This window comes from Emericellopsis cladophorae, assembly GCF_022114955.1.
Source record: "Emericellopsis cladophorae strain MUM 19.33 chromosome Unknown NODE_10_length_638493_cov_120_236322, whole genome shotgun sequence".
NCBI lineage: Eukaryota > Fungi > Ascomycota > Sordariomycetes > Hypocreales > Bionectriaceae > Emericellopsis > Emericellopsis cladophorae.
The window spans coordinates 575,654-590,852 of record NW_026250935.1 but is presented as its reverse complement, the minus strand read 5'-3'; the positions used below and the strand labels follow the sequence as shown (position 1 = coordinate 590,852).

The following is a 15,199-nucleotide window of genomic DNA, read 5'->3' as shown; positions in this document are numbered from 1 at the left end:
GTGAATCCGTGTTGTTGTGGGGGGGGGGGGGGGGGGGGGTGGGGGGGGGGGGGGGGGGGGGGGGGGGGGGGGGGGGGGGGGGGGGGGGGGCCCCGGCCCCGGGGGGGGGGGCCCCCCCCCCCCCGGGGGGGGGGGGCGGCCCCCCCCCCCCCCCCCCCCCCACGAGACGAGGTCGGTGGTCGTGCAGCCATCGGAGCCGCCGACGCCGCAGTCGGCGCCAGTGAAGCCGTTGGTACAGATGCACGCGCACGTCCCCTGGGAGAGCACGTTGGTCCCGCCGTTCCGGCAGACAAGGTCGGCCTTGCACTGGTCGAGCGCGGACAGGGGCGTCGGGTGGTTCCCGAGCGTCTTGAAGACGAAGAACTGCAGCGGCACGACAATGGCGGCCGCGATGGCGCAGAGGAGGAGGATCATCAGGAGCACAAAGGCCCAGGGGGGCATGCCGCAGCACTTGCGACGGACGGGTCGAGGTTTCTCTGCCGTTGCTGCTGCTGTTGCTCCTGGCGGACCCACTTCGTTGTGTGCACCGTCGTGTTGTCCTTGGTCGTCCTTGGCGCCAGGAATCAGGGGCCAAGACGTGTTGCGGAACCAGGAGGTCCTACTGCGACGGGCTTGCCCGTTGGGCGACGTCCTTTGCTGGTGTCCCGGCGGGGGGAACGCCGCGAGCATGTCGGACAGACCGGACTGGTGGCGGTCGTTGAAGGAAGAATCGCCGTCGCCGTCGCCGTCGCCGCCGCGCGGCTTGTCGAGGTAGTCAGTAAAGTTCTCGAATCGACTGGCTGGGCGCTTGCCCCTCTCGATCATGGCGGCCAGCCTTGTCGCGCGCTTGATGAGGTCAGGTAGGCTGGTGATGCTGCCCCTGGCCTCGGCGGCGCGGACAGCGTCAATGTCCAGGTTGGGTGGGCGCTTGATGCCCGATATGCGCTTCGACCAGGAGCGCTCAGGGACGGGCAATGGGGATGCCGAAGGGCTCCGGAGAGGCGGCGTGGCATTGTATGCGACGGGCATCAAGAGCTGTGGTTCTTTTTCGACAGTCGGCTGTGCTTCCTTGCTCCTTTGCGCTGTGCGGATCGTCTCCGAACTGGTGCTGTCCTCAATGTAGCCAGTGCCAGTGGCGAATGGCTGCACGGGTTGCGCCAATGGTCGCGCGGGCGCAGCAGCTGATGCCGCCTCGGTGGACGCTCCCGACGTAGTGGCACCTGGTTTGTTATCCACCAGAGCCGCCTTGCCCTTTTTGCCGACACTCGCGCTGCGCACCAGCTTGCTCTCGTCGCCAAAGTCGTCGCCTTGCGAGTCCCGGCTCTTGTCCGTCACCGAGTCGTCGTAGTACGAGTCCGTGTAGCTATGGTCGTACGTAGTGGGGGTCAGGGGTGAGGCCGGGTTCCAGACGCCGGGTATCGCCGCGCTCGAGGCATACGAGCCGTGTGACCGTGTACTCTCCTCGGGAATGGGCGAGACAAAAGTAGCGTTGGAATAGTACGAAGAGGGCCCGCGTCGACCGGCAGGCGGCGGCCCCAGATTGACGCTTCGTCGCGGGGGCATGGGCATCTGCTGCGCCGGGGGCTCCTGGCTGGCGCGGGTGCTGGCTCCGGGTGTTGGGAACTCGGGTATGCTGCCGACAGACGACGTTGTCAGTCTCGAGATCGGGGTGGCTGGCGTAGCGGACATTGGTGGCGACAGTCCCTGCTCCATCACATCCTGTGAGTCTGACGCCTGCTGGGGGTTCCGAAAGACGGGTGTTGGCTCTTGAGGCCCGGTCTTGTCCACCATCGAAGGGATGCGACTGGGGCGAGCGGGTCGGGCCGGCGCTTGGAGCGGCCTGGGAGGGGCTTGTGTTGGTCGGTCAGGTTGACGAGGCTGAAAATAATCATTTTGGTAGTTGTTGCTGTTGCTGGTACTGCTGCTGCTCTTGTTGTTAACAGGGGTGAGGGGGGAGCCTGGTGGTAGCGGCCACTGAGGCGCCTGGGAGGGCCTCGAGATGCCACTCTTCCCCTCGGATCCAGGCGGCACTCTGGCTCGTGACGGGGGTGCTGGGGGGAGCTGTATGGTGGGCGGCGGTTGCGAGGGCGGAGGCATGTGGCGACGAGGCGGTGGGCTGAGATAGCCCCGGGGTGAGGAGGAGCCATCCTCCAACGGCGTCGCGGCCGGCATCGTGGGCGTCGCTGACGACGGCGGCGGTGGCGGCCTGCGAGGCGCTCTTCCCTGGGCCGTGGCCGCTTGCTCCCGGGCGCGCTTGACAGAGCCTGCTCTGGGGCGGTCCATATTCCACCCGTTTTGCGACTGGCTCATTGCATGCCCGTACTTGTGAGGTGGTCGAGCGAGAGGCGAGAACCCGTGAGGTCCAGGTTCTTGGGGTGGGCGGGAAGAAGAGGCTGTCGTGGCAAGATGGAAGGTGTTCGTTCGTGTATGCCGGCGACGATATGCTGTGCGCGTCGGTGCAACAGTCTGGTGTCACGATGAGGGCTGGTTGTTTAGGTGTTAGCGAATGGTTCATGGCAATGTAGTGTTGCCAATTGCCATTGAGGGCACGGCGCGGTAACAATGGTTCAGTGGGAACAATGCCTTTGGAAGATCAATTCAAAATGCATAGGACAATAACTGAAATGGATGTGAAGACGTGTGAGTGAACCACCAGGGCCACGCATGAGAGGGAACCCAAATCGACGCCATCGGGTATCCACAGGACAGATGCGCAAGGGGTCCGTGTCTGCGTACCTTACGTACCACAAGTGTAAGCTGAAAGTAGGTCTCATACGATCCGCTCTCCAGAGAACTGAATTCGTAGAGTTGTTGTGGACCAGCCGTACCAGTCCGGGCGACTGGCGCAAGTGAGAAAGACAGATGGCGCGTTGGGATATCGCTGTCGAGAGTGGGATCATGCGAGTATGCGAGAATGCGCGTCGACCAGAGTTGAGAGTAACGACGGGCGTCTTCCAAGCCTCTGGGTCCTCTCTTGTCGTGTTGTCCGGCCTGCCTCGTGCGACTGGAGGTTATTCCTGTTTCAGGTCCTCGTCTGCGCGAGCGCGCGCAACTTGCGAGATGGTTGTCTGTCTTAACTGGCGGTCGATTCTCCAATGTGGGTGTGGCAGGACCCAAAGTCCCAAGCCGAAGAAGGGGATCAGATCAGATCAGATCAGATCAGACCAAAAAGAAGAGGAGCCCGCCTGAAGAATGCAAGAATCCAGCCTTGCTCTTGGAGGCAAGAACAGAGTCGTACCCGGGAGGGGGGAGTCCACGAGAAGGGTGCAACGTCAACGTCAACCGACGAGTGACGAGTGACGGACAGGGGCGTCGTCGTACGTCACCTGATGGATGGACGGATGGCCTGCTATCCTGGGTCTTAAGTGGATTTCACACGTTTTGCACAGCGTCGCGGAGCTGTTTTGGCCGCGTAGCAGTGGGATTGGAACGAATGTGAGAGCGCGGCCAGGTCAGGCTGGGCTGGCGTATGTGCTTTGTGGGCGGAGGATGGAAGAAACGAACGACAAAGACCAGACGGAGGTGCCTGGGGAGAGAGTGAATGAATGAATAAGTGGGAGAAACGAAGGACGAAGCAGACTTGACTACACCACAGACTGGCTGGCTGTTGAAGAGGATTGATTGACTGACTGAAGGGGGGGCTGAGGAGGAGACTAGAGGCACCAGCGGGATGACACCCAGCCAACATGAACGCCCGGGTCCCGACGACGCACTCCAGCAGTTTAGCTCACTCCAGCAGTCTAGCTACGGGCAGCAAGGCGGCATGATGGGAATCCCTAGGCGTCTGATCCTGATGAATGAGTGAGTGAGTAATAACATAAATTAAGTGCGTGTTCGGTTGGTGGGAGCCTGTCTCAGATTGGTGGGGCATCGCAGCAGGGGTGTGGACACAAAAGCCGGGGCTGCACCAGGCCAGGCGTTGTCACCAACAGGACAACATGAACGTTAGACACGCGCATCCATGGCTCGCTTCGGTCGGTACTGCATTCATGAATGGTTTTGATGAATATTCGCATTTCATTGTGAATTTGTTTGGATTCTCCAGACCCGGTGATGGCACCTCGCCCGCCTAGTCTTGCCCACGCCCGGGTTATTTTGTCCCCTCTGAAGGCACCACGGACGACATCGAAATCTGCAACACGCGACGCAGGGGTCTCTCCCCCCAACCCGTCTTGGCAGCAAGGTCGAGTCTGCTGTGCAGTTGGAACTTGTACGGACATACAAGAACCACGAATGAAGACGCTCGTCTTGCTCTCGTCAATGCTGGTCAAGGTTGTGTGTGCCCTTGGCACGTCTATACATGCACTGCCATCGCCTGCGCTGCCCATTGTCCATCGCTCGCTTCCTACGTTATTGCTCGAGACATCCACCCAGTCAAAGCGTCCCGTCTGCAGGTCGCACGCGAGCCAAGGAGGGAGGGAGGGAGGGAGGGAGGGTCTGCGTCTTGACTCTTGACTCTTGACAGCCAGCATCCCTGCTTGCTCGCTCTTCCAGAAACGCTAGTGCCACCCTCCTGCATCGGCTGCCTTTCCATAATTACATGTATATATTAACCCAATACATCATCGATTCATCGCAGATATCTGTTGCTTCCCTCCTCGACTCGTGCTTCTGATGGAAAGTATCGCTCTCCGGTGGGCGGACGGACAGTCTGGCTCTTCGTCAGCGAACTTCCTGTGACAGACACCACCATCGTCGGATCAATCTATCCATCTGTCTCCCTCTCCCCACAGACCAGACTAAAAGAACAGATACTTCCCATCGGGCCTAGGCGAATCCGAGCCTAGCCGATGGATGAAACCAAGACTTGACTCGGCCGCCTCCGGTTCCAAACTCGCGAATCGCATGTGTCGTAATGCCCATTGAGCTGATGTGATCCTGCGCAATATCAAGAAAAATCACAACCCTGGTTTAAAACTCGACTTCTCAGACCAGCATTGACTCGGAGCTGACGGCTGTCATCCGCTTTTTGGGTGCATGAGCGCGCCGTCCTTGCATGGCTGTCTTGGATGACGAGCGCACGCAGTAGGGCGGATGTCTCAGACACAAGGTGCCATTTCCCTGGATCAGAATGAATAGTCAAGGCCAATGAGTAAAAGGCCCACAAGCAGATGATGATTAATCGATGCTTCGTACGTGTAGAAGCAGTTGGTAGTCTCCTATTCGATAGCAGACCATCACGTCGTGACAACCATCACCCCAGCGATACCACAGGGAGAGAGGCATTCCCATACATATATATCTCTGTCCTGATGAATGTACACTACTCCACCTCCAGCCTAAACGCATCGTACTGCACATACAGCGCGTCCGGCAACAGCGCCGTCTCGACGCTGCTCGCATTATACGGCAGACTCAGCACAAACTCGTTCCGGCCCGCCCGCAGCGTCGCCGCCGGGAACACAAACTTGTGCTCGACATTCTGGCACGCCACGGCGCTCCGCACGCCGCACGACCCGCTGCGCCAGTACGGAATCGTCCACGTCGCCTCGTACGCGCCCCCGTTGACGCCCACCGTCCACGGCAGGTTGGCAAACGGGTGGTCCGACACCTTCCACTTGTCGTTGCCGTTGGCCGTCTTGGTCCCCGCCACCTGCACCGTGAACGTCGCCGTCGCCCGGTCCCGCAGCTGCGCCGCCGCCAGGTCAAACGTCACCGTCCAGTTGTTCACATTGTCGTACACGGGCGTGTCCCGCAGGTAGTTGCCCTTGGACGGCCACCACGCCCAGTGGATGTAGTTGAGGTCCAGGTCCTCCCGGCTCTCGCCCACGTGAAAGTGCACGCCCTCCGGGAACTCGTCCGGGAACTGGTACTGCGCCCAGTAGATCCGGTACTCCTCCGGGTGCAGCGGCTTGGACTCCAGCGGTGCGTACCCGTGGCGGTACTCGCCCGCCGACTTGTCCGGCACGCCGATCCGCCAGAGCTCCGTCCCCGCCGACTCCTCGGTCCAGGCAAAGTCGTGCATGCGCGTGCACCGCCCAACCTTGACGTCGTCCTCGATGAACCAGCCAAACACCTCGTCCGCGTAGACTGTCACGCGATACGTGCCCTCCGCGACGCGCGGGATGCTGAACACGCCCGTCTCGTCAATCTCCGCCCAGTACTGCAGGGACGTGTGCTCAAACACGTTGAGCTGAAAGTCCTCCTTGTTCTCGGACAGGACGATGATGGGTCGCTTCGCGCCCTCGGGGAGGTCCACCTTGCCCTCAAACGTGGTGCGCCTCGCCGAGGGGATATAGTTGGGCACGTACGGCGCAATCTCATCGTAAAAGTCGGCGTTCCACTCCACGTCCGCATACTGCGCGGCATCCGCCCTGAGCTCCTGCAGCGTGGTGTCCGGCCCGCCCTTGTTAAAGTGGTAGTACTGCGGTCCAAACGTCCTGTCGAATCCGTGCGTGATGTTGGGCGTGGGCGCGCCGTGGTGCCCCGAGACCATGTAGTTGTACACAATGCCATCCACGACAAGATCAGAGTGCAGCGGACCGCCGTAGTACGTCTCCATTGTGTTCTGCACGAGCCACGCCCCATACGTGTCCCCGGCCGGCGACGTGCTGCCGTCCGAGAACTGCCCGTGGACGTCGTGGTTGCGCCACACCTCGCTCAGGCTGTACTTTGTAAAGTAGTCCGAGTACTGCGCAACGTAGCCGTCATCGGGCGTGTTCCCGAGGTATGTCGTCGCGTCCTGGACGGTGACGGCCTCGGCAATCGCCTCCTTGCCGGGTAGCGGGCCATAGTTGCCGTCACTCGTCGAAAAGTGCGTCCACAACGCCGTGTTGGGTCGGAACAGTGTGCGCAACTCGCCTAGCCCCCTCAGGAAGGGTCTGTTCTCGTTCCAGTACGTGACGCGAGAGAACGCATGCAGCCCCGTCTCGCCATCCCGGAGGAAAAAGTACTGGGAGAGCGTCTGGTTGGTCGAGTCATATGTATCCTCCATGACGAGGCCGACATAGTCTGTCCCGGCGCCATCGGTGCCCTCGATCAGCTGCAGATCGCCTCCTGGCTGCCAGAAGCCGTCGGGTGTGCATGAGCAGTCCAGGTAGGGACCCTTGCCTGAGTTTCCACTGAGCGGTCCGAGCAGATCCTGTCCGTCGAGGGCCAGGTCAACAATGTGCCCATTTGACTTGGCCAGCGCAATGGCGAGGTGGTCGTTGGCGACCGTCACATGAGTCGAGTTCTCGCCCGCCACCAGCTTCGCGGCAGCATGTGCCATCAAGCTACTGGCGACGGCGCCCGCGAAAGACAGGGCGTTGCAGTTGTAGAGGCGTACCATGTTGGCAGTATTGGGCCTTCAGTTGACTGTCACTCGAAACAGGCCAGACGAGACAACGACCTCGCTCGCCTTAAATAGTAATCAGCCTCTCATCCTGTGATGTGACGCGGGGCCCCGTGGGGGAGGTGTAGAAGCACGTCTCGGGGGGAATTGAGCCGATCGCAGCGATGCGATCTTCAGGCTGCTTCGGGTAAAAAGGCCAGTCCACCAGAGAACCTGCAGATCCATCATGTACATCGGTCTTTGATTGCCAACCGCGCGTGCTACCTTGGTGCGGGCACGATCTCCTGCAGCGCGACGATCCTACCTCGGGGGATCTTGTCACGGCCAGTGGCACGCCATCGAAATCACCGCTTCTGCGTCGCTAGAGGATACCGGCTGGGGCTGTGAGTCCGGCTCGAGAACTGATACAGAAAAATACCGCTACAGGACGGCCCTTGGAAGACAATACAGGATTCCTAAATCAACAAAATATACATGACACGTCTGATGCCCACCGCACGGACGGCAGACAACAGACGCTGCCTACATCTACCCCATCGGATCACCGCCAAAGTTCCCGTTCTCCACCGTCGGGTACGCGCCGCCGCTCAGCTCGGCCCAGTCCCAGTCCAGGTTCATCGGCAGCTGGAAGAGGTCGGTCGGCAGCATGGGCTGGTGCATGGGGAACGCCGCCCCCGTGCCCTGCATGGGCTGCTGCTGCATGCCCCCGTTGCTGCCCGGCGAGTCGCTCGTGGGGAAGCCGCCTTGCTGGGCGAAGCCGTCAAAGTCACCGTTGGGCGGGTACGTTGCAAAGTCGGCCGGCGGCGGCGGCGGCGCTTGTGTGTTCCACGGCATGTTCGGCGAGGGCCCATAGGAAAGGGGGCTGAAGCCCGTCGTGTCGGCCTGCACAGGGCTCAGATTGCTGCTGTTGGGTACTCTCATGCCTGCTCCTCCTCCATTGGGCATCGCCTTGGCCTTGTTCTCGGCATTGTTGTGGTGATTCTTGCGTTTCCGCCGTGACGACTGGTCCTTCTCCGCCTTCTCAATGACACTCTTGGCGATACGCTCAAACTCGGCGCATACGCCGAGCATGCGGTACACGCCACCCTGCTCGGCCTCGTGGCCCAGCATGCTCAGGAAATTCACCACGAGGTTCATCAGGCGAATGTCGGGCTTCGCGCGCGGGTCGAGCGGATTGTTGAGGATGTTGGCAAAGAGGGTCATCAACGCGGACACGGGGAAGTAGAGAATCATCCAGACGCACGAGTTATCCCCCTGGGGGATGTACTTGACGAGGCTGATGGACGCGCGCGCGGCGGCCGTGCACAGCGCCGCCGAGCTGTACACGCGGGGGTTGAGGGCCTTGGTGTTGAGCCCTTGCAGTGCGTAGTTGCTCAGCCGGCTCGTCCAGAAGCCGTGATGGACGCTCATGCGGTGGATCGTCGTCAGGCAGTTGTAGTAGGCAAAGTGCAGCATGACTACGTGCAGGATCAGGGGCGTGTGGCTGGCCTTGATCTCGTGCTCGGGTCGAAAGTCAATGGGGATGGCGTCCTTCCAGTCTTCCAGCTGCGAGTCCAGCTCGCCAATGGCATTGAGAAGCTCGCCGACAGACGACTTGGTCGCCTTGGTCGAGTACAGCCGCCTGTAGACGTCCGACTCGATGACGGCGAACTCGCACATGGTCCGGAAGATGTTCATCTTGGACTTGCCATCGGCGAGAGGAATGTTGCCAATGTTGTCTTCCGGGTCGGCGTCGGGCAGGTCAATGTTCATGTCGTCGTCGTCCTGGGTGGGTGGGCGGCCGGCACGAAGGCACATGTCCTTGTCCAGTATGTAGGCGATCCAGAATACGCGTTTCCTTTGCTCAAGCTCAATGGGGTTCAAGTTGAACCCGGTGCCGCGCTTGTGCAGGCCAATGGTGTGCGAGAGACGTATCGCTGCTGCGACCAAGAGCGTGCTGGGCTGCGGGTTGGGGGTGCCCTGCATGAAGAGGGCCATACCGAGCAGCGCCTGCACGGACAGGAGATCGGTGTTGCGCATGGTCAATTCCGTGAATACGCCCATGGCGTTTTTGAGGTAGCCCCACGATACCTGGTCTTCCTCCTGAGGGACGAGGTGGCTCATGACGCGGAGTCTGTGCGCAATGGCGAGAGCACAGTTGAGACTGGCCCACCAACCGGAGCCTTGGTACGGATCAGCCGAGTACTGCCGCTGCACGAGGTGCATAAAGGTCGGCTGGTGGAAGAGCGGGAACATGCAGTTGAAATTCTCAAAGTAGTCCTTGAGGAGAGAAAGCGCGTCATCCTTGGAAGGGAGAGGCTGGAAGACAGGTCGCCTAAAGACGTCGTTGAACACCTCGGGCTTCCAGTTTGTCCACTTGTGATCATCTTCGGACACTTCCGAGATCATGTTCCGGAACGAGTCGTTGCCCGTCTTCTGGTTCACCCACTGTATGCCCTTGGGGGAGAAGATGCTGAAGCCGGAGGAGGAGCCGAGGTATCTCGTCTCGCCCGACTGGTTCGTCACGAGGGAACACATGAGGTCCGACAAGTTTTCAACATCTTCCTCCGGCTCAGCGTCCTCGACGCTCGCCGTGCGCACATTTGAACTGCGACGTTGCGGCTGCTGCTGCTGCTGCTGCTGCTGCTCCTTGTCCTTGTCCTTGTCCTTGGGTTGTGGCGAAAGAGTATCCGCAGGCGACGCCTGGCTGTTCGCTGCGGTCGTATTTACAGAGGGGGGCTTGGTCGCGGGGCTGGCGGGGGTCGAGGGCACGGCCAGGCTCCCCTGCCGACTGGCCTCCGAGTTCCTCTGCTCCTCCAGCTTCTTCTCGAGGGCGCCCAGGTCCGTCTCCTCGCCCTCGGACAGGAGCCCGCTCAGCCGGAGCAGATGCTCCATCCTACCCAGCCGGTTCTCCAGGCCCTCAATGTACTTGGCGCCCTTGGGGGGCGCGCGCTTCTTCTCGACCTGGGTGAAGACACACTCGGCTTTGTAGTTGATGCACTGGGTGCAGCTGGGCAGTTTGCCGTCGCACTTGATCTTCTTCTTGCGACACATGTCGCAGGCGCGGGCGATGCGTCTGCGCTTGGCGTCTTGCGACTCGTCGTAGGGAAAGGTATGCGAGTCGGCGAACATCTGGGCGGCGAGATCTGGCGGGAGTTGTGGCAGGGCGTCGGTGGCGTAGGAGCCGAAGATCTGAGGCGGGTTGAAGGAGGCCGCAGGCGGCGGATGGACGCCTGGTGGTAGTTGGAAGGCCATGGCAGCGTCGGTGTTGCTTGTTGTGACGGTTGGTGCACCTCGGATGAGATCGAATGAGGGTGCCGTGGATTCGTCGGAGTGAATTAGGTTGTTGGGCTCTGAGGGGGGGGGGCGGGGATTGGATTGATGACGAATCTTGGACTGGGCAATTCGAGATTGGAGATGGTGGTGTTGGAGCGAGCTACTTGCGGCGTACCATGTGCTGCTGGTATGCGAGCTGGTGGACCTGTGATCTCCTCTCTCGTGGCACGATCAAGTCCAGTCTCTTTCTCGGAGAAGGGGGGGAGAAGTAACAAGTTGCATATGGTGGTGGTCTTGACTCGGCCTACCTTAAGGTACGGATAGGCTGGGATCAGGCTGGTGGGTGCCGTGGAGTTCGGAGTGCTGTGGAGGCCGCGTGCGCGGAGTTTATCCAGCGGCAGGGGTTCCAGCGCCCCTTGGCCCAGCCAGAGAGGTAATGACTAATTATTAGTGTCAGGACGATAGACTATGCTTCATGACTCGATGGAACATCGCATAAACATCATTGCTTCCGGAGTAGATAAGACACGTACTACGTACTAATAAGTAGCGATGAACTCATACCTGGTAGCGTAGCCTCACCCGCGTCATCCCGGGCATCTACGGAGTACTATAAACACGTATGGTACGTACCCCACCTGATATAGCGGACTTGTTGGCCGCTCATCCCCAAGGTAGGTAAGGCGTGTACGTGTAGTCCAGTCTATACGGATAGTGCTGTACTCGTTCATGTTGAGATGCTGATACGATCAATTCCTGTACATTGACTCTGTCTGTGACTGCACAACAAAGGCAGAAACCATGGTTCCAAATGTAATGCGAATGCAAGTGCCGACACACTTGAACGTGGCAGTGCTGCCAGTGCCCGCAGTGGGCTGGCTGCTTCTCCTACAAGTACGTGTACATCAGCTGTCAGCACAGCAGACATGGAGGCCATCGGCGCAACCAACAGCAGCGGACTGTTCATGTTCATTCGCGCCCGGGCAAACTTGACACTCGGGCTGCTTCATTGATGTTATGCCGCTGTACAACATACGATGGCCATTGACTGCCATCTCGGAACGCTGACCGTCCCTCTTCCTGTTTTACGATTACTGTATGAAGCGGCCCTCACCACATCGCAGGCCAGTCCAGTCAAATCCTCAGAGACACGCATGCCTGCGTGCAGCGTGCGTGCCAAAGGCGCCAAGTCTGTCTTGGACTCTTGGGCGGATCTTGGATGCAGGTCCCCCGATCAGATCGTTCGCCCTCCTCTCTCGCGGCTTGCCCTTTTCCGGATGGGCCCATTCCATTCATTTGACAACGACTGGCCGGCCCCCCCAACACAGCCCTAGACTCCCAGGTGCAGTACAGCAAGCATTCATCATCCCATGGGTAGGCTTTTCCGCACCCGTCCTCGCCGACCTTGCCCATAGACTGTAGTTGGACTGCATTCCGGACGAGGATGCCTACCTACTTAGACTGCACCGCCCATCACCGACACGTGCGACGCTATGTCCGCGTACAACAGGAGTCAGGAGATCCTCCGACTCGTGGTAGACGCCGAGACGGCGTACGTACGTACATACCGTGTATACGTACATGTACTACCACGACAGGCCAGCCGCATTTACCCATTACTCCGCACGTCCGTCCTGCACAGATCAACGCAACAGGCACGAATGTGTACTGACCACCAAGATTGGTACCATGAAATATGTACGCGGGCCATGTTATGTACACATGACGCCTGACCCGACCCGTCCGTCCTTCCTTCGCTCTGCTAGATAGATAGATCCTGTCGCTCCCAAGTTCCCATTGCAACATGTACAAGAATTTTAAAATCTACCGGTTCGGTCTTTTTGAACCCCTCCCCTTTCCCAGACACAAGAGCCGACTCAGATGTTCTCTTGAAATCTCGAGCCTGACCCTCTCGACCCATCCTGGCTCGTCAGACTCCGTCCCAGCCCGTCTCTCGACAGTGGTGGAGGCGGTAGCGGTCCGCTCGGGGGCGGCCCAGGGCTCGGCGGGTCAGCGAATGGATTATGCTCTGCGACCGCTTGTCGCCCGGGTCCTGAGCGTATGATCGGCACGCCACTCACGGGGCGCATCGGTGTACCGAGCGCGAGTCGCGGCGCTGTCGCGCCGGGGTCAAAGGCCTGCGAGCCGCGCCAGTAGTCAGACTCTCCGCTCATGGTGCTGGCGCGGGGGTCCGAGTAGCCATCACCGCCGTGCTGTAGGACGGAGGGCAACTTCCTGCCAGACACGCGGACGAAACCCCGTTCGCCTGAGCGGGTGGCCTCTCCAGGCGCATGCTGGCTTTTTCTCGTCAATGCGGCCAACGCACCCGGTACGGAGAACCCAGTGCCGGGGCGCTCTTCCATCGCGTCTGCGCCCCCATTGCTGCCTCCTGTCGGCGGGCCGCCGCGACCTGCAATTTCCCGTGTGCCTTGCTCTCCAAGAAGCTCGGTCACCTGACTCCTTCGCTTCTTCCACTTGATCCCCATCATGACGAGCAACAGCAGGAATGCCACGCCGGCCACGCTCCCGACAACGCCTCCGACAATGGTCTTTTGCTGTGGAGTCAGAGGTGCTATACCGCCACCACTGTCGTCGTCCGTGTTGTCGGTATCTGTCTGTGCGTCTTCCGAATCGGTTGGCTGGGCGCCATCAGCACCAGTGCCGCTGTATCCAATGACATCTGATGAGGCCGTCTCGCTGTCCGAGTATGTCGACGGGAGTGACGTGGAGAAGGATGAGTCCCAGGTGTAGCCGCTACTTGAGCTGGAGATGAAGGATCGGAACTCATCGTCGGATGTGGATGTGAATGATATAGACGAGGGGGTGGACAAGTAGGTGTCCAGTTGTAGAGCGCTCTGGCTGAGAGGTGTGGTGGGCGTTGACGTTGAGTTATGGGAGGGCAGCGCTGATCGTTGTTAGTTCATGTAGGCCATTGTTATCAGGGTGGAGAGAGCACTCACAGTTTGTTTCATTGAGCGAGACGCCCGCTGATGGTGTGAGGAAGTTGCTCGTTTCCGGCAACAGGCTCGCTGGTATCGGGGTGTCGCTCGCTCCCGACGTGATCAATGGCGCGGAGACATCTGTCGAGGCGGAGGAGACCGAGACGGAAGCCGACGCCGTTACAGATGGCTCTATCGGCAGGCTGAGGCTAACCGAAAGGGACGCCTCGACCTTGACGCCTCCCGACGAGACAGATGATGCGGACGGCTGTATCGCCGTCCACGACGCTCCTGGTGCTGAAATGACGGATATCGTCTCCCCCGACGCGCGGTCCACGACCACGGTCCCGGGAGGCGGTAGTACGGTTTGTAGAGTGACTGGGTTGCCGGATGCGTCGACTACCTGAATGAGCTCGACAGTCTGAACGACGTGCTGGACATAGGGGTCTTGGTCAGCTTGGCGGATCTCGAGGTTGCTGTCGCGGTGGGCATCAATATCGACATCGGTGTCGTCGTTCTTCTGGTCAGAAGAGAGGTCGGAAGAGGCAGGCACTCGGTGATGTAAATGCAGATGTGCGTTTGAACGAGTGTTGTCCAAGGAATGTCGGTTGTGGTGCAGATGACCATTCCCGGAGTGAAACGAATGTGAGTGGTGTGTATGTGTGTTGGACAAAGTCGAAGACGAAGATGAAGTTGGAGAAGAAGAAGCAGAATTGTCGTCCACGTTGGTAGCCGCGATCGGGGCAGCGCCACCCGCACCAGCGAGGTTAGTCATGGCGACGGGAGCAACTACCACCATGCAAACGACGAGTTCGCCTCTCCCCAATTGCTCCAATCAATGGATGGCCCCGAAAAAACAATGGATCGGCTATTTTTGCTGCACTACTAAACAGTGTCGATCCAGGCGTTTTGGGAGGGGATCCTATCGAAACGAATGCTGCGAGGCTGAGCGATCAGGCTTGCGCAATCCAGGCTTGGGAGGGACCAAGGCAGTATTGCCCAAGTCTGCCACAATCTTATCGTGGCCAGCAGCCAGAATCCCGTCGTCCGTTCGTGTTCCAGAAAGGCCAAGCAGGATGGGCAATGATTCGGCTCGATTGAGTGATTCGAATGGCGGTCTGTGAGATGTCGTGCCGTGGGCGCCCGTCGTTTGTTGACCCTCGCTTAGCTACGTCGCGTTGTCGAACACAGCCTGTTTCTTCCCTTCTCGTATTCCTCCTCGTCGATTTCCCCCCCAACAGCGGAATCGTCTGTGTTTCGTGTGCTACTCTTCTCTTTTCTTTGCCTTGGAGACTTTTCGTGATTTCGAAGTGTGGCACGAATTCACGCACGCCTTCGCGGCTAGGGTAGAATGACAATTGCTCGTCTGCATAACGCGTCCACGATGGCAAGGTGGACTCAAAATATGGCACGAGCGGGCAAAAGAGTGAGCCGTCGGCACGAAACGAAGGAAGCAGAATACAACGGCAACGAGGGAGTGGTAAAGAGCGACGTGGGTAGGCCAGACCTCAACCCGTGCAAAGAAGGAAGAGGGAGATAAGGCGCCTCGAGCTTGAAGAGACAATATTATGGCCTGCGGGCGGATGGGAGGACAGACGGACGGCCATGACTTGGATCAGATCAGATGGCCGCAATAGCCCCTCTCCCCCGGCCAAATGTCATGCACGTAAAATGAAGAATTCATCTGCACGAGCGTCGCTACACAATGGCCAGGAACAGGCCGCAAGACGTCGTGCACAATCACGAAGAATGG

At 59.6% G+C, this 15,199-nt stretch overlaps 4 protein-coding genes across 4 annotated transcripts in view; all 4 read right to left on the bottom strand.

Moving 5' to 3' along the window:
* Window positions 1-2,289, bottom strand: part of J7T54_002207 (uncharacterized protein) — a gene marked incomplete at both ends in the record, with an annotated part of 2,815 nt that extends 526 nt beyond the window's left edge. Inside the window, one exon of the mRNA XM_051504820.1 lies at window positions 205-2,289. Within this exon, the coding sequence (XP_051363901.1) occupies window positions 205-2,289 (2,085 nt within the window). The remainder of the gene's footprint in view (window positions 1-204) is intronic.
* A 2,953-nt stretch (window positions 2,290-5,242) lies between these two features.
* Window positions 5,243-7,249, bottom strand: J7T54_002206 (uncharacterized protein; the record flags this gene model as incomplete). The annotated part of the gene is made up of 1 exon (XM_051504819.1): window positions 5,243-7,249. The coding sequence occupies one exon, from the start codon at window positions 7,247-7,249 to the stop codon at window positions 5,243-5,245; it is 2,007 nt and encodes a 668-aa protein (XP_051363900.1).
* A 531-nt stretch (window positions 7,250-7,780) lies between these two features.
* Window positions 7,781-10,486, bottom strand: J7T54_002205 (putative transcriptional regulatory protein-like protein; the record flags this gene model as incomplete). The annotated part of the gene is made up of 1 exon (XM_051504818.1): window positions 7,781-10,486. One exon carries the CDS (start codon window positions 10,484-10,486, stop codon window positions 7,781-7,783), a length of 2,706 nt encoding a protein of 901 aa, XP_051363899.1.
* A 1,898-nt stretch (window positions 10,487-12,384) lies between these two features.
* On the bottom strand, window positions 12,385-14,245 carry J7T54_002204 (uncharacterized protein; the record flags this gene model as incomplete). Its single annotated transcript, XM_051504817.1, has 3 exons — window positions 12,385-13,412; window positions 13,468-13,998; window positions 14,206-14,245. The coding sequence occupies 3 exons, from the start codon at window positions 14,243-14,245 to the stop codon at window positions 12,385-12,387; spliced, it is 1,599 nt and encodes a 532-aa protein (XP_051363898.1).
* Window positions 14,246-15,199: the final 954 nt, after the last annotated feature.